Below are 16,871 nucleotides of genomic sequence, written 5' to 3' on the forward strand. Positions count from 1 at the left end.
GAGCCAACGGGATTCGGGGAAGAGTGGTAAGGATGTGGTAGAGGCTAGGAATGGCAGTGAGCTGCAAAGGGTGGGACCAGGCAGGAGGCAGATCCAATAAACTGGAAAGCTTTCCTGACGTAATCAACACGCACCGGAAGCACGGCTCACACCGGTGCTTACACTGGGCTGGCGGCGAGGATGGCTGGCTTTGCGGAGCTTGGGCTGTCATCCTGGCTCGTGGAACAATGTCGGCAGCTGGGTTTGAAGCAGCCCACGCCCGTGCAGCTTGGCTGCATTCCCGCCATCCTGGAAGGTGAGTATGGCTAGGCCTCTTCTCCAGGAGGCGTCCCCGCTCCTGTCACCTCACTTTGCCTTTTCGCAGCTTTTGCCCACGCCGGCCCCGTGAGGCGAAGGGCAGTCTTGGCCCTTACGGGCGATCCTGGGTTCCGGAGGCAGACTAGGCAGTGTCGGCGTTTAGGGTGTACGGCTGACTCGCTGTGTGTCCGCACTCAAGTGATGTAATCTCTGAAACTTTTATAGCCTCAGAGCACTGGGAGGGTTTGATGAAAAACTAATAGATAGTACTGGGAAAATTCGGTAAAGCTTGGATTACTATCTCCATTTTACAAATGGAAACTGAGGTTGTCAAGATTACTGGTAAATCCACGGCTCTGGTCCCTAGACTGCTCTTCTCCCCACTCCTCTGGTCCAACCCAGTTTTGCCATTAAAGGGACGCCTTCAGGAAGCCTAGGATGTGACAAATTGAGGCATTAAATAAACAAGGATGAAGGAGTCAGTAGGGAGCATAGGATGCAGATTGGGGGGAGGACATTCTGGGTTTCCCAAGCCCTGATACCCCGGAAGGAGTCAAAACGAGGTCGTGGTTAGTAGCAGGTATCTCAGGGCAGATGGATGTGGGTTCCAGTCCAGCCTGATACTCACTGTCTGTGTATCCTGGGAAAATCTTTGAGACTTTGTTTCCCCTTATGTTAAATGGGGATTATAATGGCTTCGCCCTTCTAAAATGTGTCAGTTGCTCTAAATGGAATGTTGTCAGAATGCCTGGAACGGGAAGGGCACAGGCCAGTACTGAGCATACAGTAATTGCTCATTAAATGTTAGCTGCTGTAAACTGTGCCCGATACAACACCTGTCTACACCTGTGACACTGCTTTGCCCTCTGCCCAGGTCGGGACTGCCTGGGCTGTGCCAAGACAGGCAGTGGCAAGACGGCAGCGTTTGTCCTGCCCATCTTGCAGAAGCTGTCTGAGGATCCCTATGGCATCTTCTGCCTCGTCCTGACACCCACCAGGTGAGCGCCCCAAAGGCCTCGTGGGTGAGTTAACCAGCTGTGTTCTCTCGGGCAAGCGCCTTTACCTCTCTGAGCGCACTTTCCATTTGTGCAAGATGGGGACAGAAATTATGCCCACCTCTTAGAGGTGCTGAAGAATTAACAAGACAGTGTGTGAAAAGTTCTGAGCACAGGGCTTGACTCAGGGGCAAGCAAGAAGGCCGGGAAGTAGGGACACAGGCAGAGAAAAGGCCTGGGCGGAGCTGGGGCTGGGGGCAGAGAGGAGAGGACTTGGACACTGACCAGCCCTGGGGGAGGGGGGACTGACACTTGGGTCTCAGGCTTTGATGACTGTGGTGTTGAGGCCATTGCTGAGGACGTGGGAAGAAGAAAGGCCAGTGTGGGTAGGACTGGCAGGGGACAAGCCATGGGCTGTTTGGGGATCCAGCCTAGTGAGGGTAGGGACCACAAGGGGCCTCCAACACTCAGTATCAGAACCTTTGTCCAAAGGGGACTGGGAGCCTCGGAGGGTGTGTGAACAGGAGAGGTCCAGGCAGGAGGCCGTAGGGTGGAGATGGGAATGAGAGGCAAGCACAAAACCGCTATCTGACCCAGGCTGGCCCCTTCATGCCCACAGGGAGCTGGCCTACCAGATCGCAGAGCAGTTCCGGGTCCTGGGGAAGCCTCTGGGCTTGAAAGACTGCATCATTGTCGGCGGCATGGGTATGGGGGGCCCAGGGAGGCTCTGGGCATGGACCCTCTGCAGCCTCAGACCATCCACCCAGCCCCACCTCTCGCCCTCCACCCACAGACATGGTGGCTCAGGCCTTGGAGCTCTCCCGGAAACCACATGTGGTCATCGCCACACCAGGGCGCCTGGCTGACCACCTCCGCAGCTCCAATACCTTCAGCATAAAGAAGATTCGCTTCCTGGTAAGTCAGCCTGGGGCCCTGATACATCCATGTGGGAAATGTGTGTCCCACAGGCCATCCAGTACCACGCTGGGAATGGTGATAAGAACAGCTCAGGAACCAACAAAAGGGGGCCTGTATTAGTAAAGATAGTTGGGGGCTGGGCCTCTCTGAGGAGGTGACATTGGAGCTGAGATGGGTGAGGGAGAAGGCCTCCAAGACCTAGAGGGAGAGTGCTCTAGGGCCCACATCTTAGACCAGGAAGGAGGCACATGGGGAAGGTGGGTCGAGCCCAGGCATGTAGTCAGGGCTCGGCCAGCACCCTCACCCCAGATCCCTACCCCCTGCTGCCGGCACTACAGGTGATGGATGAGGCGGACCGGCTGTTGGAGCAGGGCTGCACTGACTTCACCGTGGACCTGGAGACCATCCTGGCGGCTGTGCCGGCCCGCAGGCAGACGCTGCTCTTCAGTGCCACGCTGACCGACACGCTGAGAGAGCTGCAGGGCCTGGCCACCAACCAGCCCTTCTTCTGGGAGGCTCAGGCCCCGTGAGTCCATAACCACGCTCCTGGGGGAGCAGGGCAGGCGGGAGTCCAAGTGGGGGTCACACCCAACAGAGGTTACTACCCATGGGCAGGGTGGGCTATTGGCCTCATTCAACAGAAGGGGAAACAGGCCCGCCTGTCCCCAGTGTGCGCACAGTAGAACAGCTGGACCAGCGCTACCTGCTAGTGCCTGAGAAGGTCAAGGATGCCTACCTGGTCCACCTGATCCAGAACTTCCAGGACGAGCACGAGGACTGGTCCATCATCATCTTCACCAACACATGCAAGTGAGTGTGGGCAGGCCTGCCTCTCCCATCCCCCGGGCGCCCCTCCCATAGCCCTTCACGGAGGCCTGAGAGGTGGCCCAAGGTTGGAGGTATGAGGCATACAGATGGTCTCGGCACTCCGGGGCCTCTGCTCAGACCAGCAGTTTCAGAGGATGCACTCAAGGGGGCTCAGAGAGGTCAAGCAGTTTGCCAAGGTCACCTCTCCTGAAGGCAGAGCCAGGATTTGGGGTTCCTCAGACCTGCCTTTAACCGGAAGGGCTGAGGGCCTCAGGCTCTCTCCAGGAGACCCCTGCAGCAGCTGAGAAGGCCCTGGAGCAGCCTATTCGCTGTGGTCTCAGGATGTCAATGAGGCCCAGCACATCAGCACCAACACCTGGGGCTGTCCTCTCCGCAGACCCAGGGATTTCAAAATCCTTTGAGGCGTTCAGGGAGAGCGTCAAGGAGCTGTAGAGTAGCCTAGCCTGAGCCAGCGTAGAAGGGCAGTCCACAGCACGTGGAGGAGACCTCCTGACTGCTGCCCCCAAGAATTTCTTGGCCACCAGAAGAGAAAAGTCTGGATGTAGGGCCCACTCTTGTTGGCTTAGGCCAGGGGAGGGGTCAGTGGGCAGGACACTGCAGCCTGGCTTCTCCTTCCCCAGCTGTGCAGGGCCACCTACTTGGGGACTCGGGGGGTGGGAGGGCCAGGAGCACCTTTCCAGGACCCTAGCGCTAGATGGGCTGACAGCACATCCTTCCTGCCAGGACCTGTCAGATTCTGTGTATGATGCTGCGCAAATTCAACTTCCCCACCGTGGCTTTGCATTCCATGATGAAACAGGTGAGGCGTTGGGCGGCCCCACAGATCCCCTCACCCGCCAGCCTTGCCCTGGGGACTTCTCCCAGCTTTTGCCCAGGCCCTTTCCTCTGCCTGGAACACTCTTCCTGCCACCTGTCTGCCCCAGTCTGGCCTCCTCAAGGTCATCTCCCTCACTGGACTGTGAGCCACCTGAGGGCGGAGACTGTCCTGGCCTCTGCCCTGTCCCCAGGCCTCACACAGTAAGCGCTCAAACGTTTGTTGAGATGCTACCTCACACCCCGCCCCCCACCCCCAATTCTCTCCCCAATCCGGCACAGAAAGAACGCTTTGCCGCCCTGTCCAAGTTCAAGTCCAGCATCTACCGGATCCTGATCGCGACAGATGTGGCCTCCCGGTGAGCAGCTCCAGGGTACTCCCTTCCCCATGACGCCCCCCACAAAAGGGCCAGAGGGAGGGACTGGCTTCAGGCATGGGTCAGGCAGCCTCAGCTTCACTGCTGAACGACCTTGGGTGAGTCCCAACCTCAGTTTCCCCACATGGACAGAGGTGCTGACCGACCTCTCTCTCCAGGGGCCTGGACATTCCCACGGTACAGGTGGTCATCAACCACAACACCCCCGGGCTCCCGAAGATCTACATCCACCGAGTCGGCCGGACAGCCCGTGCAGGTGAGCACACAGGGTGGGGCAGCCTTTGGCACCCGCCCCTTCTGCCTGCCCACACCACGAGGAGCCAGAGTCACAAGCTGGTGGGACACAGGAGGGCTACAGGCCACAGGTGAAAGACACTAGAGGAAGCACTTGCAAGTTGGGGGAATCGGCCTTTCAAAACCGTAGGTGGGGATGCTCTGTCTTCTCACCCCCAGCAGCACTAACAGTGACACGTGCTGTCCCCTGGGGACACGGTACACACTGGCCCCATCCCCACCACTCCCTGTTGCCTCACCCCAGGCCCCTTTACCCGTCAGGGCTGCCAATCCATGCCCAGCAGCAAATAGGTGTACGAGTCCTGGTGGGTATGACGCTGCCCTGTGGGATTTGCCGTCCAAGTTCAACCCCTCGCTGTGACTCTGGCTAGGAGCCAAGGAGGCATCCTTGTGTCTGCTCCCCAGCCCCACCCAGGAGGGGCGCGGAGTCCAGGAGATTTTCTCACACCTGGAGTGGGCAGAGAGACGGTTTCTGGGGCCAGACTGGGCCTGGCCCTTCTCTCCTCCCCTGTGGCCTCAGGAAGGTCACATCAGCTCTCTGGGCCCCCACTGCCTCATCCAACAATGGGTAATAAGAAGGTGACACCTGTTTGGGGTGCTCCGAGGGCCATGGGCCTGGCCAGCTGCCAGTGCTGTTCCAGCACTAGTCACTGTCACAGGAACGGGGAATGGAGAAAGTGGTGTGCAGAGATCTGAGCTGAAGCCTGTCTGGGATTATTGCTGACAGAACTTGGCCTGGGCTCCCTGGCGGCCACACCAAAATGGGAAATCAGCCACATCACCTGTATAAGGCCAAGCTGGCAGGAGAGCTGCCTCTCCCTGGAGTCCTGCAGCTCCCCTGGGACAGACCTGCCTACTACGCAGAGGTCAGGCAGGGGGTTGAGCCCTGACGCCCTGAGCGTCATTCATTTCCAGTCACTCACTCACCCACCGAGCTCCTGTACTGTTCCCCTTGATTGAGAGGAGCCCTGAGCCGCCTGCTGGTCAGGACCTGCTTCTGTTGGCCCTTTGTCTTGGCCTCCAGCACACAGCCTGGGTGTGTCCCCACAGGGCGGCAGGGACAGGCCATCACGCTGGTGACGCAGTATGACATCCACCTGGTACACGCCATCGAGGAGCAGATCAGTGAGTGGAGGGGCAGAGGAGGAGCGGGGAGGGGAGGCGGGTGCTTCTGGGTGAGATGCCACTCAGCCCTATCAGACACCCGCTAGCCTGCTCACGTAAGCAGGCTTAAACTGCGCTTTCCTTTTTATGCAACCCTCAAAGAAGTTTCTTTTGCCCAGTTGTTGAAACAAGCTCTGCAATGGCCTTCAGCAGCTGAAAGCCACATCTGGTGGGAAGGGACTTTGGTTTCTCAGACCAGAGTGTGTGGGTGGTCCCTGTGGATGAGTCAGAAGCCCCAGGGCTCGGGCCTGGGCATGTTTGAAAAACCCCCTTGGGTGGTTTAATGTGTAGCCAAGACTGAGAACCTCTGGGGCACCTCCAGTCACTGCACAGACTGTCCTAAGATTCAGAAATGTCTTGACTTTAAAGGACACTGTTTCCAGGAAAAAAAAAAAAAATCCCTAGTCAAATTCATAGTATTGCTAACAACAAAAAAAGAGCAATCTATACCCTCCTTGGGTCTGAAATCTTAGATCTTGCCCACCTGATCCTTATCTGCTACGGCCCTGGATGGCCTTGCATGCCCTGCTACACAGGGAACTCACTACATAGTTGAAATCCCTCTCCATGTCGTGCCTGCCCCCCTGTGACCCTGCTGTCCCCACAGAGAAGAAGCTGGAGGAGTTCTCGGTGGAGGAACCTGAGGTGCTACAGATCCTCACACAGGTCAACGTGGTGCGGAGGGAGTGTGAGATTGTGAGTGTCGGGGAAGGGGCTGGTCCTTGGGGCCCAGGGTGCTTCCTGGAAGATGGTGACCCCCAAGACGGCCTCTCCCTCCCGCCCCCCAGAAACTGGAGGCAGCCAACTTTGATGAAAAGAAAGAGATTAATAAGCGGAAGCAGATGATCCTGGAGGGGAAGGTGAGGGCTGAGCCGGTGGTGGAGTAGGCGTGGGGCACAAGCTTCCCCGCGGACGATCAGCTTAGCCACCTTCCGGTCCTCCCCATGCCAGGATCCCGACCTGGAGGCCAAGCGCAAGGCCGAGCTGGCCAAAATCAAGCAGAAGAACCGGCGCTTCAAGGAGAAAGTGGAGCAGGCACTGCAGCGGCAGAAAGCCAGCGGGGCTGGCCGCAGGGGGTGTCCATCCAGGGCCCAGCCTGAGGCCTGCTTGTCCCCAGCACCCGCTCAGGGCCCGGCCTGAGTTCCACACGGCCCCCGTCTGCCCAGCCTGGGACGCCTTCATCCAGCTGAAGGTTGGAGGGTCCTCCCCTCAGGATAATCTCTCCTCCTAGTCTGCCCAGTCCCCCTCAGTGGAGCCCACGGACACCCACGTTCAGTGCGCAGCCCTCCACCCCACCCTGCAGCCCCTGGTGGCCCCTCCTCAGAACCTTGGCCAAGAGGCAGGCTGCAGAGGAGGAAAGAAGGCTATGAGGTTGGGCCCAAGTCCACGTGCAGTGACCCCAGCCCAGGGTCACCCTGGGGGTGCCGTGGGGCCCCAGAGCGAAGGTGTGTCGTTGCAGGAGATGCTCAATAAATGAGTCTTTTGAGTTCCCCCGTCTGACTCTCGGGGAGCAGGGGCAGAGGGAGGAGGGTATGACTGCCTATACTTCTCAAGTCTCCCAGAACACCACTTACCACCCCCCCATCCCCCGGGTCTCCTTTCCTGTGGGGCCAGGCCCAAAGCTTTGAACGGCAGTGCTGACCATTCCAGCCGAGTGACCTCGGGTTGGTGAAGCCCCTTATATGGGCCTTGGTTTCTTCACCTGGAAAATGGGCATAGCAACTGCTCTTCTCTGCAAATGCAGATGTTTTGGTGAGATCCCTCCCATGCCCAGTGAACAAAGCCATGGGCTAGGACCGTCCCCTCCTGCCCACCTGCTTGTATTTGGGGTTTGTGGCCAGAGTGAAGTGGTGGGAGGAGTCCTTAACCAGGGTCCACCTTAGTCCAAACTGGTCCAGACAACATGGGCAGAGCCCAGGAAGATGGGGCAGCAGAGCCATGCGGCCTGGGCATGCCCCTGGGGCTTTCTGAGCCTCCCTCTCATCTCTGAGTGGCTTACCAAACCCTATACAGACCGAGGGCAGCGGGTCCAGTGACGGCGACCAGGTACCTAGCTACTCACACACCACACACACAGCCACGCTTAGAAATGTAATTTGGGCACCAGCACATGCCCTGGGGAGTCTAGAAATTCTACACGATGAAGAGCTCAAAAACAGCCCGTGAGCTGTGAACAGCCAGGGCCGGCTGGAGTACTGTGGACAGGCCCTCCCCAGGCTGAGTCGGGCCCCAGTCCCTGCCGGGGGAATGGCCCACTGTGCCGCCTGCGGCCTGGCCCGTGCCCCAGGCGGGAATCGTTCATGTAAAACTAGCTCCCGCAGGCCCCTGCTCCCACGTAGACCCAGAGGCCGGACTCAGGGCGTGCCCTCGGCCAGGCGGGCCAGGCCCTCCCGCAGCTCGCTCAGCTCAAACAGCCTGACGTCCAGCAGCTGCGCGGCCCGGCCCACCTCGGCCCGTGCCCGCTCCCGCTCTACCCGTGCCTCCTCCAGGCTGCGCTCCGTTGCCCGCAGCTGGTGCTCCAGCTCCGCGTTTCGGGTCTCCAGTTCCTGCAGGGAGAGGGCAAGCAGGGTTGGGGGCCCCAGCAAGTCTCAAGGGTCCAGCATCTGAATGCTATCCCCACAGCCTCCACTCTGGGCCAAGCCCTCTCTGTCTCCTGGCCTCCTCCCTGCCACCTCTACCCAAGACACTCCCTGGTCCCCTGATTGGAACATCACTGAAATGACCACATTCCTCTTCTGCTCAAGACCCTCGTCACCCATCATGCTGGGAATGAAATCCATACCCCTCCTCGCTCATTCCAACCCAGGCTTGCTGGCTTCCTTGTGGTTCCTTGAACATACTTTCTCCCCACCTCAGGGCCTTTTCACATGCTGTGCACTCTGCCCAGGAAACAACAGGGAGCATTCCCCCAACCTCTCTCTTTGGGGGCACCAGCTCCTTTAACTTCTCCCTCCTGCTGGACTCACAGGACATGCTTGAAGGTTTCTCAGATAAAGTCTACAGTGAGGGCCAGGCCAGCACACCTGGGTACAAATGCAAGCTCCTGACCTCAGGCTGGGAATGTGTGAGGATTTGATGGGGTCAAGAATGAAGATTCAACAGAGACTCAAAAACTGCTTGTTGAATGAATGGAAGGAGATGAAACATTGTACTAATAACCATGTTTTATAAACCACCCACTGATTCCGTCCTTCCATGCACCTGGTCATCCAAATCCTTCACAACCTTAGATGTCTTCCTACTCCATTTATAGGTGAAGAAACTGAAACTCAGGGAGGCACATAGCTGCCCAGAACCCACTAGGTAGGGAAGATGCCAGGTCTGTCCTACATCAGAGGCTGGCTGCCTTGGGTGGTCACCCCACCCCGCCTCACAGCAACCGCACACACCTGCACCTTCTGCTGTGTCTCCTCACGCTCGGTGCTGTCTGGGGCCTCACGGGGAGCACCAGTCTGGCTCTTCAGGGTCTGGATCTCCTAATGGAGAAGTTCCCAGAATCCATTCTGAGAGTCCTGGCTCCCCCATGGGAGATCAGGGAAGCCAGGGCCCAAGGAAACACAAACGCATACAGACACGCTCACACACCTGGTCCTTAGTTTGCACTAGTGCCTCCAGCTGCTCCAGCGACTGGCCCGGTCCCTCCTTCTCACTGACCGCGGGTGGCTCGGCGGTGGCAGCCTGGGCCTCCAGCTCAGCCACCTGTGCAGACAGGAAGGTCAGCCCCTGATGCCCCAGCCTGCACTCTCCTGATCCCTGGGGAATATGCCTGACCAGCCAAGCCCATGACTGGGCACTAACCCCTTCTGGTTGGGGCCACCACCCCGCCTCTGGCAGGTAGGTCTTTAGGGTCTGACAACCCTCTGAGGCTGACATTATTTCAGACCCATACTACAGAACAAGAAACTAAGGCTCAGGGAAGTGATTTGCCAAGATCACACAGCCAGCCAGGGAACCCAGGACATATAGGAGGCCGGGGCTTCACAGTGGTCCGGGCCACTTGGGGTCTCTGGGAGGGAGGGGCTTCCTCACCCGCTGTCGCAGCCTCTCGGCCTCTGCGCGCTGGGCCTCCAGCTGCTGCCTCCACTGGGCGGCGGCGGCGTTGGCCTCTCGCAGGGCGCCCGCCAACTTGTTGTTACTGTCCTGAAGCGCGAAGAACTCGGCCTCCCACTGCACCTCGCCCACCGAGCTGCGGGGACGCTGGAGTCGGCAGAGGGCAGGGCGGGGCCTCACTGGGCCTGAGGCAGGGTGAGGGAGGTGCTGGGCTGGGGGCGGGGTTATGGTTGGGGCCAAGGTACCTCGGGACTAGGGGGTGGGGACGTCCCGGGGAGGCGGAGTCTTGTCGGGGGTGGGGTCAAAGCAGGCGCTTTGGTGTCAGTTCAGTGAGACACAGTCGGAAGGCCAAGCAGGATCAGCCCAGGGGATGTGGACAGAACAAAGTGGGTGGGGAGGCACCCGTGGGTTTAGAATTAGCCGGGGGAGATGTGGACAGGCCAGAGTTAGCCCCGAGTAATGGATGAGGCAGGAGCGGGGTCGGCTCTGGAAGGGGCATAGTCTGGGTGTCTCCTCTTCTACCACAGGCCTTGGGTCCAGTGTCAGATCCCGCCGCTTGAACAAGTGCCTACAGTTTCTGTGAACTTCCTCTCCCCTCTTCCCCAACCCTTCGTCCTGCCACGCCCCTGTGCCCCGCCCTACCCCCCTCACCCCTCGGACAGCATCTTTCTGAGCCGCTCGCGCTCAGCGGGGCCGGGAGCGTCCGCGCTCTGGCTGCGGAATAGCTTCTCGTCGCCGGGGCCGTTGGAGCTGACGAGGGGGCTCGGGGGCACCTAAGAGCATGGGCAGAAGTGAGGGCACAGTGAGGGCTGATGCTACGTGGGTCGTGACTGAGGGCAGGAGGTCTTTCCCAGCACTGGGATCTGACTGCTCCTTTCCCCTCCTCACCCACCACCAATGGCTCCCGATGGCCCCTTTCTGGGCCCTGCCCCCCACCTTGCCTGCTGGGCTCTCACCAACCCCCAGGAGCAAACCTGATGCAGTCTAGCCTAAACCCCGGGAGATACTCATAATCTGCAAAGCGGGGAGCAATCTGAAACCTCCATGCTGTTCCCTCAGAGCAATGACCTTCCCTGGGGCCAAATTTCAACATCCATTTAAAAATCCTACAGGAAACGCACTCCATCAGGCTAAATTCATTATGAATCCACCTGCTGCCTGGACCAACCTACTTTTTCATCTCCTTAATCCCTGTGCCCAGCCCTGGGCCTGACACACAGTATGCGGTCAATAAATGATGCTGAGGGACTTCCCTGGTGGTCCAGCGGGTGGGACTCCGTGCTCCCAATGCAGGGGGCCCGGGTTTGATCCCTGGTCAGGGAATAGATCCTGCATGCGTGCCACAACTAAGAGTCTGCATGCCGCAACTAAGAAGCCCGCATGCCGCCACAAAGATCCCACGAGCCGCAACTAAGACCCGGTGCCGCCAAAATACATAAGTAAAATAAATAATAAATATTTAAACTAAATAAATAAATGATACGAATAAGTTAGTGGGGGGAAACACCCAGGGACAGTTTTTTACTCTGCCGCTCTACTTAGCCATTTCAACTTCCACATTTCAACTCTGCCCTGTGAGCTGGTTTTCTGGCCTTCCTTGATCTAACATTTGGACAGCCTATGACACGCTCCCATGGCACCCACAGCCCTCTTCCATGGTCCTTGCCATGGATCTAGTTTTACAACATCTGCGAGCATTTGGTCCTGGGAACCGGCACAGCACCTAGACCCCTCCAATATCAGTTGAGCTCCTGGCACGCATGGGACAGGGAGTGCTGACCTGGTGGGCAGTGAGCCCCAGGGCTGGACTGGTGAGCTCTCCCCCATCCTGAGATTTCTCCCGTGCCAGCCTCGCTGCTTCCTTCACTTCCTGGAACTTCTCGGCAAACTGAGGAATGGGGGGCAGGAACAGTCAACAAACCCCCAGCCCCCTCCCCCAGGGTCCCACCACATCAGCTCCACCCAGTAGCAGCTCTGTCGCTTTGGAAGGAACTTTAGAATTGAGTGCATCCCCTCCTCTCATGAACTGGAAGAGTGGGAAGTAGGCTTGGAAAACGATGCCCAATGAGCAGAGTGGGTATCAGGATGGGGGGGGTGGTGGGATGTTCATGGAGGTATATCACATTGAGCCACCTTGAGAAAGGGGCCCCCTTTCCCTCTCAGTCAGGCTTATTGCAGCAAGGAGAGCCTCAGGTGGGTGCTAATCTGTCTTTCATTTCCAGCTAGGGTAGGATACACTTTTTTTTTTTCATTTTAAAATAAATTTCCTTAGCTTGAAAGTAATTTTTTAAGGAAACATATTTACAGACATACAGCCACTTGATTTGTGCAAAGGGGCCAGTGCAATTCATTGGGGGTTGGGGGGGGTAGATGTTTTTTTCAAAAAATGGCCCAAGAGCAACTGAATACTCATGTGGGAAAAAAACACTCCTACTTTAAACCTCCGGTAGAAATTAATTCAATGATCTAAATTTGAAAGGAAAACTAATGCTTCTAGAAGAAAAGCAAAGCAAAGCATCATGAACTCAACAGGATTCAGAGAGCACGAACCATACAGGGAAACAATGGATAAGACAATATTGAACTCTAGAAACAGCAGAGGGTGGAGGAAGGCGATAAAGAAGGTAATGCCAGGGGTGCGGGGAAGCACCCAGCCCATCCTAGGCACCCAGAGAGGGGCAGGCTGTGTCCGAAATCAGAGCAGGTGGCCGACAGAGCTGGAATGTGAACCAGAAAATTGGGAAGGAGCTACTGGCTTGTCCAATTCTGTAGGCCCATTCTGCAGCTGGGAAGATGGAGGCCCAGCATCTGTCCAGGGCCCCCCAGTGCACCCAAGAGAAGACCCAGCCCCAGCCCCATTCCTCCCACCATGTATCCCTGCAGGCCCACCTGAGTCAGATGCTGCTCAGAGGCAAAGCCAAGGCCATAGACGGTGTTGGCGCGACTGTCTGCCCACTGCCCGAACTTCTGGGACGTTTTGGTAAATGTCATGTTGGGGGTGACAGTGCTGTTGATGATGGCCTGGGGAAGGCGGAGGGGAGAAAAGTTCCCGGGTGATGGGACTGGTAATAATGAATGTGAAACCCCCAGGGATATAGCTTTGTATTAGCACCTCAGAAGTCCTTGGTCTGAGCCATTTCAGGAGGAAGACTGAGACCCAGAAAGACTCAGGGTACTCCCCCGGCCCCCAAGGCACACAGCAAGGAAGCGACTGAACCAGGCTTGTCCCTAGGATCCTTGGCACCTGCCACCCCACCCAAGCCCCACCAGGACCTTGGCACCCCCAAGGCTGATGATTCGGTAGACGTTGCGGGTGGCATCGTAAAAGTAGGAGACAGTGAGTGCGTGTTTGCCCGCGGGGATCCAGTTCCGCTTGGTGGCCGGGTCGATCTGGAACACGTGCGCCCGTGTGCTGAAGATGGGCTGCTCCCTGCATGGGGAGAGGGTGTTCAGCGGGGGCCAGGCACCGGCCCCCCAGGGGACTCAAGGCCAAGCTTTGGTAGAAGCAGGGGCTCACCTGGCTGTGGACATTGGTCAGGCTTGTCTGGGTGGGCTCCAAGGGACAGCCAGGGGGATGGTAGGAACAGCTGGCTTGGCCTCTGGGGGGACAGGACGTTTGTGAGTGTCTCCCCAGACCAGGCTGTGGGAGGCCAAGCATATCCAGCCCCAGGACCCACTTCCAAGTACACCATTCATAGAACTTCAATCCAAAAGTGAGGGAATCACTCAGCAAAAAGACCCCAACTCTCTCCATTGGGAGGAAACTCTTGCAACACCCTGGGCAGGAGACGGCCTCTGATAGGAGCCAGGTGGCATCTAACAGCTCAGCATATACCTCACATCTTCCTGGTTATTGGACCCCCAGTGAAGTCTTCTCAATCTCTGGGCTGGGTGGAGGAGGCCAAGGTGGCCAACTCCTGTTCAGTACTTCCTGACACTTTGGTCCATCACTCCTCAAAGCAGGGCCTCCATCGATAAGTGGGGCATTGACAGGTGCCTACTGGGAGACCGGTCCCCCACTGGACCCACAAAGAGACCCCTCAGCTTCCACTGTAGGGCAGAGGCACACCTTGGAGTCAAAGTCCAAATCCCCAGGGAGCCTCCAGCCTAGTTAAAAAGACAAGATGTGGCTCAACAGGTCTACCATGGTGCCCACCCATCACCACTCAATCCCAGTACCATGGGGCTGGGCGGGATCCAGGTCCACGAGAGACCTGGGGGAGGGGGGGAGGCAAACTAAGGGAAGGGAGGCCTAGACTCGGTAGCCTCCGTGGTCAGAGGGGGGAATGCCCCCCCACTCTGTCCTGGGCAGCTTCTGTCCCGGTCACAGGGTCTGAAACCGGAGCCCCTGGGTGGGGGAGGGGCAGAGACTTTGGCCGGGGTTGGGGGTGAGTCCTGGGTCGAGCCAGGGTTCCGGGGCGCAGGGATCCTAGAAACTCAGGCCCCTCCTGCCCGGACGTTCCTGCAGCGGATGTTCCTGCAGCGACTTGCGGCTTTGGGAAAAGTTACTCACCAAGAGTCATGCGCCTCGGACGCTGCCGGCCGCGGGGCTCCAAAGGGGAGCCCGACTCCGCCCGGTGTCCGGGATCCACAATCGCGTGCGGGGGCGAAGCCCCACCCCAGGAGCCCCAGTCCAGGGGATCTGATATTCAGTCAGGATCGAGTTCCCAGGGTCAGGACCAGGGTGCCCTATGCGCGCCCCAACTTCGGGAAGTGCCGCCCCCGACCCTGGAACTTCCAGGATTCCTGCGACGCCCCGCCCCACTCCGGGTCCAGAACTTCGGGGACACGTTATCTACCTCCTGCAACCGCAGGTCCAGAGCTTAGGGGATCCTGCGCGCTGTTCCTGACTCCTGAACTTCGGGGACGCCCCTGCCACCCTTCCATCCCCGGGTCCTGAATTTCGGGGTTCCCTCGCGTCGCCCCTCCACCCCAGGTCCGAAACGTCGGAGACATCTTCACAGCCTCCTCCAATGACGGGTCCGGAACTTCGGGAACCGCTCGCACTGTCCCCTCCCCGACCCCGACAACGGAACTTCGGGGTCCCCGCGCCCTCTCAAGCCCTGGAACTTCGGGGCTCCCCCAGCTGCCCCCAGCCTCTGTATCCGGAACTTCGGGACCCCCAGCGCCCTCTCCCCGGCCCTGGAACTTCGGGGCCCCCCGCGCTCCCAGCGCTGGCTCAGCTGGCCGGGCTCACCCTGCCGGCTCTGCACCCCGCAAGTGTCCGGGCGCTAGGCGGGTGCGGCCCCGCGGCGCCGAGTCCCCGCAGACGGGCGCCCCGCTCGCTCGCTGGCTCCGGGGCCCGCGCCCTCCGCGCCGCCCTCCGCACCGCCCGCGCCTTTGTCTGCGCCGTCGCCGCCGCCGCCCGCGCCGTCTCCGGTCCCATCGCGGCGAGTCCCGACGCGGCCGCCGCCCGCCCCGCCTCCCCGGGCCGCCGAGGCCGCACCGCAGCACCCCCTGCTGGCGGCAGGTGGGGGGAGAGGGAGAAGGAGGGGCGCGAGCAGGGAGGAAGCGGGGAGGATTGGGGAAGAGAGGTTAAGAAGGGGGCGGAAGCGGACAGGGAATAGGGCGGAGACAGAGACCCAGACCTAGAGACAGAGAGATGGAGGAGAGAGGCAGAGACACAGGAGACAGACAGACAGACAGACCTGGGTGGACAGAGGAGAATGTGGCCTCATCCTCTCTTCAAGGGGGGCCCTGACCCTCGGGGCCTCTGCTGCTTTTGCCCGTGATGGGGAATCAGGTTCCTCTTCACCCGATGGGAGTCCAGGGGCAGGGCGCATCTGCTGCCTTGGTGGGCCCAGGCGCATGCACACAGTGGCTTCTCAATGGCTGTATCCAGAAAATGAAAGAGACCTCCGCAGAGAGGGGGCTGGTAGATGAGAGAGAGGCAAACAGTAGGCACTTAATGGGACTTGATCCCAGGCCCCCTGCTCAGAATCCTTCCTGCCTGCTCTCCCACCTCACCCTGATCCCCAGGTTGGGACTTCTGTCAACCTCGGGGCTTCTGTGTCCCCTAAAACAACTGTAACAATGCCGATGAGGTTGGATTAGGATCATCGTTGCTGTGTTATAGGGTCCCCAAATCCAGGTGGAGGGAATGTCAGTGTCCACTTGCCACCAAACGGGTGAATTGCCTGGAGGTCCACAGGCCCAAGTTTGCCACCTCTGGTCAGAGGGAGTCCACCCCCTTCCTACGCTTGCTGGGAGAGGGTCCTTTTAGAGCCGAGCCAGGATCTCCTCTGACCCTGCCTGTGGAGCCCGCTTTTCAGTCCTGTATCTGCCCTTTCTCTGGAGACACACGGTGTCTCCAAAGTCACAGAGTGCCATCGGGTTCATGGGCAGAGGCACCGGGGCTCCTCAGAACCAAGCCCTGCACTTCCCTGAAGCTCTGACTCACATGCCAGGTTTTTGCTTTTCCTCTCCTCACGTCCTTTCCCTGTTCTTGTCTGTCTGTTTCCGCCAACAAGAATCGCACATCTGAGCTGGTAGCTTCCTTCAAATTACCTTTAGGTGAATCCCAGGTCATGTCATTTCCGGAGACTTACTCCCAGGCCAAGATCTGAGTTTTCCTCCCTCCAGGCCTTTGCCCAAGCTGTTTTTTCTACCTAGAATGCCCTTCCCAAAGGCATATATTCAGTTTTGTCCTTCCAGGCTCAGCTCCACTGCCCCCTCGCCTCCTGGAAGCTTCTCTAACTATCCTGGGTTCGGAAGGGATATCACCCGCCCCTGTTCCACCACCCCATCCCTTTCTGTGGGATCCCTGATCTATTTATTTGTTCGATTGTGGCCAGAGCTGGCCCATCCTGGAGCCCAGGCTCACTCAGCATGAGAGGTAGTATCACTGCAGCTAAGAAAATAGAGCTGCAGACTCAGTTTCCCCAGTTGCCTTTAACTTCATACGGCATTTGCATAAGCAAAGGATTTGGCTTCGCTCTCAGGCGCGAAGCCACAAAGTGCTTGAACACTGTAGGGAACAAAGAAAATACCGTCTGTTCTGTGCAAAGAATGACTTTTCCTTATTACCGAAAAAAAAAAAAAGAAAATTTAAAAATTAAAAAAAACAGTAACTGGAAAGGTGCCGGCAGAGCCAAGCCTTCTGGAAGCTGCTCGGTGTGTGCTGAGTGCTGGCTGG

General features: G+C 58.4%; 2 protein-coding genes across 5 annotated transcripts; one reads left to right on the plus strand and one right to left on the minus strand.

Moving 5' to 3' along the window:
- The first annotated feature begins 122 nt into the window (after window positions 1–122).
- On the plus strand, window positions 123–7,176 carry DDX49 (DEAD-box helicase 49). The gene is made up of 13 exons (XM_067733315.1): window positions 123–295; window positions 1,172–1,295; window positions 1,912–1,997; window positions 2,086–2,207; window positions 2,549–2,736; window positions 2,880–3,020; window positions 3,762–3,837; window positions 4,134–4,210; window positions 4,387–4,484; window positions 5,573–5,647; window positions 6,294–6,382; window positions 6,475–6,546; window positions 6,638–7,176. The coding sequence occupies exons 1-13, from the start codon at window positions 181–183 to the stop codon at window positions 6,824–6,826; spliced, it is 1,452 nt and encodes a 483-aa protein (XP_067589416.1). The 5' UTR covers window positions 123–180; the 3' UTR covers window positions 6,827–7,176.
- Window positions 7,177–7,764: 588 nt separating this feature from the next.
- HOMER3 (homer scaffold protein 3) lies at window positions 7,765–15,103 on the minus strand. 4 transcript variants are annotated; one of them, XM_067733319.1, is made up of 11 exons: window positions 14,934–15,103; window positions 14,250–14,378; window positions 13,254–13,335; window positions 13,010–13,166; window positions 12,626–12,757; window positions 11,517–11,624; window positions 10,388–10,509; window positions 9,716–9,872; window positions 9,272–9,385; window positions 9,076–9,162; window positions 7,765–8,232 (listed from the first exon to the last, which is right to left on the minus strand). In XM_067733319.1, exons 3-11 carry the CDS (start codon window positions 13,265–13,267, stop codon window positions 8,041–8,043), a joined length of 1,083 nt encoding a protein of 360 aa, XP_067589420.1. In that variant the 5' UTR covers window positions 13,268–13,335; window positions 14,250–14,378; window positions 14,934–15,103; the 3' UTR covers window positions 7,765–8,040. The 4 variants fall into 4 exon arrangements, with proteins under 4 accessions (XP_067589420.1, XP_067589418.1, XP_067589419.1 ...); XM_067733317.1 differs by lacking the exon at window positions 14,250–14,378; XM_067733318.1 differs by lacking the exon at window positions 14,934–15,103 and having other exon boundaries at window positions 14,250–14,871.
- Between the last annotated feature and the right edge of the window lie 1,768 nt (window positions 15,104–16,871).

Source organism: Pseudorca crassidens, chromosome 3 (genome assembly GCF_039906515.1).
Source record: "Pseudorca crassidens isolate mPseCra1 chromosome 3, mPseCra1.hap1, whole genome shotgun sequence".
Classification (NCBI taxonomy): Eukaryota; Metazoa; Chordata; class Mammalia; order Artiodactyla; family Delphinidae; genus Pseudorca; species Pseudorca crassidens.

Excerpts from the sequence above, each read along its gene's own strand:
- DDX49 (XM_067733315.1), top strand. The coding sequence starts at position 181 with ATGGCTGGCTTTGCGGAGCTTGGGCTGTCATCCTGGCTCGTGGAACAA. Across the intron at positions 3,838-4,133 it reads TGCATTCCATGATGAAACAG|AAAGAACGCTTTGCCGCCCT; the intron begins GTGAGGCGTTGG and ends AATCCGGCACAG. Across the intron at positions 5,648-6,293 it reads CGCCATCGAGGAGCAGATCA|AGAAGAAGCTGGAGGAGTTC; the intron begins GTGAGTGGAGGG and ends CTGTCCCCACAG.
- HOMER3 (XM_067733317.1), bottom strand. Across the intron at positions 9,873-10,387 it reads AGAAAGATGCTGTCCGAGGG|CTCGGTGGGCGAGGTGCAGT; the intron begins GTGAGGGGGGTA and ends GCGTCCCCGCAG. Across the intron at positions 8,233-9,075 it reads AGACACAGCAGAAGGTGCAG|GAACTGGAGACCCGAAACGC; the intron begins GTGTGTGCGGTT and ends CTCTCCCTGCAG.